General features: G+C 30.6%; 1 protein-coding gene across 4 annotated transcripts in view; it reads right to left on the bottom strand.

Annotated features, from left to right (window-relative positions):
- Positions 1 to 334: 334 nt before the first annotated feature.
- CACNB4 (calcium voltage-gated channel auxiliary subunit beta 4) overlaps positions 335 to 9,908 on the bottom strand; it is a 339,488-nt gene continuing 329,914 nt past the window's right edge. For all 4 annotated transcript variants that reach the window (XM_051986404.1, XM_051986401.1, XM_051986402.1 and 1 more), the window contains one exon: positions 335 to 7,202. In XM_051986404.1, coding sequence (XP_051842364.1) covers positions 6,942 to 7,202 — 261 coding nt within the window. In that variant the 3' untranslated portion in view covers positions 335 to 6,941. The remainder of the gene's footprint in view (positions 7,203 to 9,908) is intronic.

The following is a 9,908-nucleotide window of genomic DNA, read 5'->3' as shown; positions in this document are numbered from 1 at the left end:
TTTATTAAACACATATTGTGTTAGGCTAGATATTTTAGAAGTTCTCTTTCAACAATTCTTTTATTTAAATAATACATACCAGGAAATGTGCTAAGTACTTTGTAAATCCTGTTGTGCAAAACAAGTTTAATAATAATTCTTCATTTTTCAATTGACTAATTTGGCTTTTTATGCCAATGACTTAATATATTTTTCCTAATTTGAATTTTTAGGCTCCAATTTATTTTCAGAATTTTTAGTGGACTTTTTTCTTCCACAATTCTACTAATGCTTCATTATAGTCTCTAATAATTATCAGTGAACAATTGTACAAAAAATCAAAGTAAAACACTAATTTGGATGTTTTCTTTTTCATTTATTGTAGAAAAGAAAGGTTTGTTTTTTTTTAATGCAGTTGATTTGTACACATCTAAATTCCATAAAACAAATCGATAGAAATTAGAATACTGTAAGCATGCAGTCTGCATTTTCTTTGATAAATGTTTCTGTTCACAAAAATAACAACACTTTTTTTTCCTTTAAAGCCACTAAAGCAGAGGGAAAGCAAAACATGCGACACTGTACACATTTGCATAGTATATTTTACCCAGCATGCCTTGTAGAATGCTACACATATCTATAGAAGTAAAAATAGGAGGAGATAAATTAGTCTAAAAATAAAATAAGAAAAGAAATATTTATAACTCTTTTGGTTTAGTAAAGGCAATATATATATTTAATTTTTAACCCCGTAAGAGGAAATGTGGCAATAGCCTGGGAGATCAATAGTCCAAGGCCTATAGTTGGGGGAATAGTTTTTATATAATTTTATTATTTTAAGGTGATATCTTTGAGTATTTATTTAAGTTTTTATCTTTTCTCTTCAAAATAGCTAATGAGGTTTTATTTGTGTTTTTCCAAATAAAGCTGCACTGAGAGGCAAGACAAATTAAAGAATATCCTAAATACTAGTACATTGTTGGGACAGATTTATTATTGATCATTCAGACCTTGGGCTAGGAAAATGTTAAATTACTTAAGCATACCAAAAATACACATGAGCACTAAATAAGAGCTCACCTGCATTTATAACTTATTATTAATGGAAAAGAAATAAGAATGGTGAATATTATATGCTGTCTTATCACAAAATAAATTATAATGTTTCCATAGAAGGGAATACGATTTCAAAGAATAAAATCATTTACATCCACAGATTGCAAGGCTATGAAATTAATTGCTGGAAAAGTATCAGGCAGCAAACGATGGCAAATGAAGTAAATTCAATGAAACTTTAGAACTAAATCTATATACTTTTTCAAAAATACGATTGCCAAATGTAACAATGGATTTTGTTGTAAATTTGTGCTATAACAAATGTGCTTCTTTCTCCTTGCTCTATTTTCATATTATTGGCAAAATATATATTTTATAATTTTGTACTGTACAATATAGTATTTGCTACATAACTTGATTTTCTAGTGCTAATACAGATTAGAAGTAACAACAAAGGTTTATTTTGGCAATAAAATGATTTTCTTTTAATAATGTCCCAGAAAATATTTGTAAGGCATATGAAAAATAGTATGCAACGATATAGCATTAATGATCCTGCATCTCTAATACATCCCTTATTCAGACAGAACTCAGACTGATTTCAGTAAGAGTTTTGTGTGTAAATGGCATGTAAATATCAGGACTAGGCCCTAAACAAGTATATTTAGTAGCCATTAGTTGAAAATTTTAAGTGCTTGAAGTAGACCAAGACCACTTCCAAAGTATTGTAAAGCTAGAGACCAACTTCTTGTTTCTCTGACCAATTTCACTTTAACCCTTTCTAAGTTTTGAGAAAGGAGCTACCAAATGTATCCTTAATCATAGTAAATGCATTTTTAAAAGTTTTCTATTATATTTTCCCATTCCATGTAGGTCAACAGATGCAACGGGAAAGTTTCATATATGTAAATGTCTCCCAAATCAGAGAAAAATCTATTGTGATTCAATCTTATTTAACTGATTTTCATTGTAAATAGAGTATACAGCCCTTTGTACAAGTTCATCTGACAATATATTTTCTATTCTACTACCAAAATGTCCTTTTTAAAAAAAGTATTTGTGGTAAAATAAGCAACAAAAAGAAACTAACTAGAAAGCTGCAGTAAGACATATTTTTTTTGAGAAAAAATATTCCAATTAAAGAAGGAAATTTTCTAAAATAATTACATATTTTAAAGATGAGATGGTTTTGTCAGTGTGTAGAAACCAATTTTACTGTTTTGACTGAACTCAGGTCATTAAAAAACAAAATTCTAAATTATCATTTGGCAATTGTTATATTGACTTGTCAACTCTTTTGGTTGCTTAAGTTAGTCAAAAGAATCACATTGGCCTGTGTATGTAAATACAGCCTGAGTGAAATATCTGGATTACTAACAATAGCAATAATAATAACATTTTAAAGTTTTCATACTACTTATAAAACATAAAAAACAGAAATAAACAAATTTTAATCACACATGAGTTTTCATTTATAAATCATTCATAGGTGAGTCCTAAGATGATTCAAGGAACCAAAAAAGAACTATATGCAACATGGTCATGAAACTCAAAAGCTAATTTAAAAAAGGCTAAGAAACATTTAATTTATTCTGGAAAGTTTCTGTATATGTGTAGTGTGTTTTGATAAAATGGGCACCCCAAGATTATATAAAGCCTTACACAGTAAATGGTTAATGTATGCTCTAAATGTTAACAAGAGCAGTAAAAAGTCCAGAAAGCTCTGAAATTGCAATCAAGCAGAACATAAAGATTTAGAATATGAAAAATACTTTGGACCTACAAATGCTTTTCTTTTGCAGGGGAGCAGTCCAGCAATTACACAAAAGTAAGCTACCTAATCAATGTTCATCCCTTCCCTTCCTATGAGGACTAGCTTATCAAGATGATCTGGAATCTAAAGGTAACCTTTTACTGAATGCAAGGTACCTTAGGGAGGAAGGAAAGAAATATGAAACAAGCTAATTTGGAACGGAGCTTTAAGATTTAGAGGAAAACAGTAGAACTAAGCATATAAAATGCATTTAACTTTGTAGCAAGGTTAGCAATAATAAAGATCTCAACTACTTATCGGTAGATTTTTTTATCTTAAAGAGAGGCTGTCTTCTGTAGAGAAGAGGTAGTATAAATAGCAATATATAGATCAAATTATTCTAGTGGCTACACATTTTTGTTTGTAAGTTTCAGCAGACATCAAAATAAAATTGTATAACCAAGAGAATATGCTATTAGCATGCAGCTTAAGGTTGCCTAGAAGTACTCTTGATTGATACACCCTGGATTTCAATTGAATTTTCATGATATGTTCACTTTTAAGGTTTTAAGTTGGAAACCTACTTTTGGTATAACTTTCCTTCTCCCTCTTGCACCCCTTGCCCCTCCCTTCCTATTCCTGAATTATGAATTCTCCAACAGCAACAACAACAACAAAATTCAAGTATGCAGGTAAGAAGAGGTTAATAGATTCCAAAAAATATATTTTGCACAAAGAACAAAGCAAAAACAAAACAAACCTATTAGAAAAGAATAAATAATTATCTCGGGAATTTGTCATACATTTTAAAAAAAAGTCTCCCTGTGGTCTAAGTGCAATATCTTAACTTGCTCATGTAATTAAGATTGTCATATTAGCATGGTCTATGAATCTAAATTATTATCAATCAGTATTTTCCCAATAAAAATTTATAAAGATAACAAATAACCATTAATCCCTTATAAATATGTCTAGGTGCTGCTTTTATGCATTGGAGTTAAACAGTTAACTGCTTACTCTTATTTTATAGTCATATTATAACCATTAAAAGTCAAACATTAGAATTGGCAAATTGGCATTATTTCTATTCAGTCAGGACTACATTTAACTCCACAATGTCACATTAAACCATTGCATAATATATATCACAAGACAGCTGGCTGACATTGTAGAAGTTCTAATATATATTATAACTCTAAACAATGGGTTAAAAATGGCCCCCAGACATTGTAGTGCTTATTATTTTTCCTGCTTATTGAAATGTTAACTTTTTAAAATAAAATCTTTAAATTAAGCAATAACAAGGTGTCTGCACTTTGGTTGTTTTTTTTTTTTTTTAAGTGCATGATAATATTTTCCAGAAATGATTCATTTCATTGTCTAAGGTCAGTTTAATGCCATTTTTACACAAAATCACTGAAGTTTGAAAACTGGCCTGTTGTTCATTTGGAGATTAAATGCTTCATATACACAAAGCAGAGGGGGACAGATATGGCAAATTAAAGAAAGTATTTAAACAGGATTATTCAATGTTATACATGATATCCTTTCCAAAATTGTTCACTTCAGGTTAAGAATGGAAAGCAAAAGTATTTGACACAATGATTGATTTTGTGCACATATAATGATTGAATGGACCTCTTTATTAGCATGACATGGAAGACTTAAAAGACTTAAGAGGTTTTGAAAATAAAGTACTTTTAAAAAATTGGAAATAATATAGTCATCTTGTTTGTCTAAAAATATATGTAAATGCTGTTGTAGCTACCTGCCATAAAATGTACATATCTTCAAGCAGCTAAATGATCAGATAGCTAATTTTACTACATAATAAAGCTGAACAGCTGTCTAGTCTAGAGTTTACATCTCAGTGTACTTTTTGCAAGTAATATTTTAATGCACACAACAAAACTGGTAAAGCTTATAGAAAAATGTTTTGTCTAGTGTTTTCTTTCTCATGCAAATATGAGTGCTGTACATGTGATAAATATTTTAAATTATTGGACAATATTCTTCTATTCTTTGAATTAAAGTGAAAAACATGTCACATTATTCTTTGTTCAATAATGGATGCAGCTCTTTTGAGTATCTTTACTGATGGTCCTAATCATCTGGATATTCTCTAGAGATGGCAAAACAACCCTAAAAGTCAGTGCTGCATTTGTTAATTTTTTTTACTGAACACCATTTTTGAGTTGTATCAACTGACCTAACTGAATTAAATGATTAATAGTTATCCTTATTTATTATAAGCTAACCATGATCATTATGAAATGTGCACAGTGAACAAGAGGAGAAAGGAAGATGGGGAAGAACACAGAAAGGAGAGCTGTAAAGGAAGTCAAAATCTTTGTAAGTGATCCAGAAAATATAAGATTTTATCTTGGTCAGGAAAATTATTTAATTGATATGGGCCTTGAGAGCTTAAATATTAAGATGCTTGGGGAAGAAAATAAGATAATATAAAATCAATAATTGTCATTTTTCAAAAATAGGTTTCATGACATGAACCAGTATAAAAGGATTTTTTTACGCCTGGTCCTGTCAGGCTTTTAGAAAATACATGCATTTTGGACTTTTAGAAATAATTCTTTGTTTTATAGACATTGGTGTGTTGTATAAAATGGTTGGTTCCAATAATTTCTTGGATCATACTGGATCTAAGGCTTCTTTGATAATGTAAGACACAAGGTCTTCAATTACATAAATGTCTATCCACTGGAAAAATTGTGAAGTCTCAGTAGGTGAAAAGGAGTGCTCTTTAGAAATAAGGCAGCATCATTTCCAAATTCTTCATAATATAATTCTGTGCATTAAAAATGTCAGCATTATCATTTTAGTGAGCAGGTATTTCTGATTCTGTTTATTTTTTTATTGCAAGCTCTTTGATCTGATCATTCATTTCAAAAAATTATTACTAGCATCATTTTGTATAAACACTGCTTTCAATATCAAAATTGAAAGTGACTACTTTAAAAAATCCTTCTGAATGTGGTTATGAAGAAATATCTATATAGGGCTGGGACAATCAGACATTCAAAGACAGACTAGATGATGCAGTGGAAAGGTACTCAATTGTGCTGGCAGGTAAGTACTGAATTTATGTTTGTGATTACTGGAATGGATCAATTCCCACCTAGAAGAAAGTGCAAATGAGAGAATGTCACATTTTTTCCTAGCTCACATTATATTCCTGGGCATGTGTATTTGTGCTCAGATTGATCAAAGGGAGGACAACACTCCATCTTATATTTCACAATACCAGTAATACTTTGTTTTGTTAATGCCATTCTCTTTCCCACTGCTGTAAAAATACCAGTTTTCATTGACAACTTCTATAGAATTAAGGTAGTGACTAAACATAAAGAAAAATACTTTGATGGCAACAGCCATGCCAGGAAAACAAAACAAAACAAAAAATTAAATACTGTGTAACTGCTGTATTAATATGAGATTTTTGGCACTATCAACATTTTATATTTGGTTAAATCTGAAAATGCCATTCAAGAAATGTTAACACATAATAAAATGTTTATGTATTTCAACCTTAAGTGTAAATTTAGCTCCCAGCAAACAAATACTGTAGCTATTTTTTGGCTTGTATTGAACATTGTGGTTTTGTTATTTATTAGTTGTTTTTTTTTTTTTTTAAATTTTCAATTGATTGCAACATGCTCAAGTAGACTTTCTAGTCGATTCTCCCAAATTCCAACAGGAATTGGTTTATAAATTGGTTCCAACTGGAACTGGTCATTTGGAATTTCCAGCACAGGAAATTATTTTATATGTGCCTTGATAAGTACCCTAAATTACAAACTGATGTGTCTAACACCTAATGAAGAAAAAGATAGTTATAATGTTACATTAAAAAAAAAAGGTAGTTTTATGTTACATTAAAAAAAAAGAACAAAAGAAAAAAAAAACAACAACTATATGATTGGGCATCTAATTTCCCTCTAACATTAGGGCTTGATGTACTTTTTTTTTTTTTTTTTTTGCCCTTTATCTACCATCAAATGACAGCAGCTGATAAACACAGCAAAAACTGTGCTTGACCTGCCAAGTTAAGATGATTAGTTTGTCCTAGTTATGTTATGGCAAATTGTCAACTGATGAATACTATTCTCCCCCCACCCCCCACGTGTTCTCAAACTCAAAGCCTATGTCGAGAATCATGGCTATATCCCCCAGGTGATCCTCGATTCCTATGGGGTTTATAAGTGTCCTGATATGAGTCAGAGTACTCTTCTTCCACAAGAGGGTAATGATCTCGGCTGTGTTGGGAACTGGAAGACAAGCGGTTCCTACTCTTCCGGGCCCTTTCATTGTGATAATTTTCATCAGAGGCCATCAGACTTCGTCTTTCAATTGGAGAGTTCTCAGTAGAGTGGTTGCTGTGCCTCATGCGCTGGCTCTAAAAACATCAGATAATTCATTGATTAAAGAAAGTCAACTTAATTTCACCTTTATGAACCTTCAAAATGTCAAAGTGTGGTACAGTAGCTATATTTATATGGACTATTATAAGATGCTAAAAGCCTAGTTTCTTGAAATATACACTAGATCAAATAGACCCTTAGAGCAGTTTCATATTTCCTCTAAATGAAAAAAACACTTCATTGGGACAGATGTTCAAAACATTTTTATTATTTAAAATCAGATCTAATAACTAATAAACAATACTAAGAAAAACTTTTTTTCAAGAGTTCCTTAGAATATCAATTGATAAAATAGTAGTTCTAGTTTCTCTTCAGTCCAATTATTCAATACCTTTGAGAAGCTACATGATCCTTGCTTCTTTCCTCAGTATAATTGCTTTGTCAGTCAAGATTCCTAGAGATATCAATTAGCTTATTATTCATCATTATCCCTTTGTAAAGACCTTTTTAAATTTATTGGAATAACTTTGTATAATTGGTATTTATATGCCTTTTTACATACAGATATTAAATTTATTTTGGAAAATGCTGAATGTTAAGTTTACCTAAAACTCAATTTCTGAAGGGTTATGCATAACAAAATATTAAAAGGATAGCAATTATCATGGTGTATCAGGGGAGGGAGAAGGACAAAAATATGCTTATTGAGTACAAAATTTGGGGAGAAAAGTTAAAGTTTGAGTTCCCATAATCTGTTGTCACATACTTTGCTGAATAAAGCAAAGAGATTAAAACTTTCATTCACTCATAATATGCTGTCAAGATGCTGTTTGAATTTTAAGTTGACATGGGAGCTATTGTTTTTCTGACTTTTAGAATCTGCACCATCCCTTTTGGTTCAACATTCATTTTAATATAGACTTTCTAATTCTTCTCATTCCTCAGATCAGAAGCTTCATGAGTACAAAAAAAAAAAAAAGTCCCTGGAATTTTGTTAGTGAATAGGATCTAAGTCCTTAAATGTAATTTAGGTCAAGTCACACACTTAAAATATCTGGTCCTTTATACTTGGGGCCCAAATCATAAGGATATCAGGTATTCATTGAAAAGAACTGCATTATTACTCTACATCTTAAACATGTGATATATGTATATATATATAAAATTGAAAGTTGTATTGAAGAGAATTAAAATATACAAAAAATATTTTGAGTTCTCCTTGTAAAAAAAAAAGAATTATTTCACAACAGAGAAATTACTTAAAATTCACATAACTATTTATTATATTATTCCTGCTTTGACCATAAGACTGAGTTTCCTCACCTATAAATATCAGTACTTTTTCTTTCTTCCCTTCCCTTACTGACCCTGCATCAAAGCATGTTTGAAAAGTAGATCACTACTCCCATCAGTCCTTGGTTAGTCAAAGCATAACTCTACTTTGTCTGCTTTCCAGAATTTATCCCATTCCTATTTAATTTTCTGTTCCCTGATATTCCCGGTGCTCTCTTTTGCTGGCAATTTGTACCTGTGTTTTTTTTCTTCTAATATTCTATTGACTGACTTCCAAACAAAAAAACACATTGCTTGGAGTTGGTAAACAAATGCTTCTTTTTTGCTCTACTCTTGATACTTCTTACCTGTATCCTCTTGCCCATCATTTGGGACATACACCTGGTCAGATCTTGAATAGCATTTGGACTCTTTTAAATTTGTCTCACTTTTAAAAGCTGGACTAGATAAATGTTAAATTGTCTTTTAGTACTGACATTCTATGACTTTTAAATTTGTCTCACTCTTAATAGCTATGTATTTCACTTCAATTCTTTTATCTTATTTTAATGAAAATGTAATTAATTTCGGCAAAATCCCTATTATATTTCTGTATTGTTATTTTAAGGACCTTTTCACATGGAGAGGTATAGTGCTGAGAAGGATACAAAAATATTTTAGTGTAAAGAGTTATATCAGCTGGTGCATGATCTAAGACATTACCTCTGTCATAGATGATCATTTTGATGCCTCATCTGTAAAATGAGCTGGAGAAGGAAATGGTAAATCACTCCACTATCTTAAGTCAAGAAAACCCTAAATGGGGTCAGAAAGAGTGGGACACAACTGGAAACACTCAACAACAATAACAAAAATGGAATAGGAAAAGAAGTTTGGTTTAATTAAAAATTGTTCATATATAAAGAAAGTTTTCAGATGGAATTTGACCAATTTTGGACTGAAAATGAACTCTGTAATACCTATAATGATAACCCTATAAAAGGTAGAAGGTGAATAGACTAGTGAAGAGTTTTAAAGAGATTTTATTTATTAAAAATTTGAAAATATGAGTATGAAGAAAGAATTTCAAAGACACAAAATGAAATGGAGGAACATCTTGTGAATTTATAGCTGTATAACTATTTGGAGACTGAGGTATGATTAAATTGTATTGATTTTTTTCAACACAAATGAAATAGGTATTTATTGTTTAAGTGAAAGATAAATTATCAAGTGCCCAGAGGTTATCATTTAAACTACTGAAAGAAAATGAGTTCAGAGTTAAAAGCTGAACGTATGGCTGAAAAAAAGAGCTTGGAAACAGAAGATTGACAAATCAACAAAGAGTCAGAAAAGCATCAATAATAGAGCTGTGTTTAAAGATATTAACAGCTATTTGGTGATAGAAGACTTTTTGCTTTCTGATTTGTAATTAATTGGCCACATTGACAAGAGCTTTCATTTCAGAT

This window comes from Antechinus flavipes, chromosome 3, assembly GCF_016432865.1.
Source record: "Antechinus flavipes isolate AdamAnt ecotype Samford, QLD, Australia chromosome 3, AdamAnt_v2, whole genome shotgun sequence".
NCBI classification, from domain to species: Eukaryota; Metazoa; Chordata; class Mammalia; order Dasyuromorphia; family Dasyuridae; genus Antechinus; species Antechinus flavipes.
The sequence above is the reverse complement of the archived record's forward strand: the minus strand, read 5'-3'. Positions and strand labels throughout refer to the sequence as shown.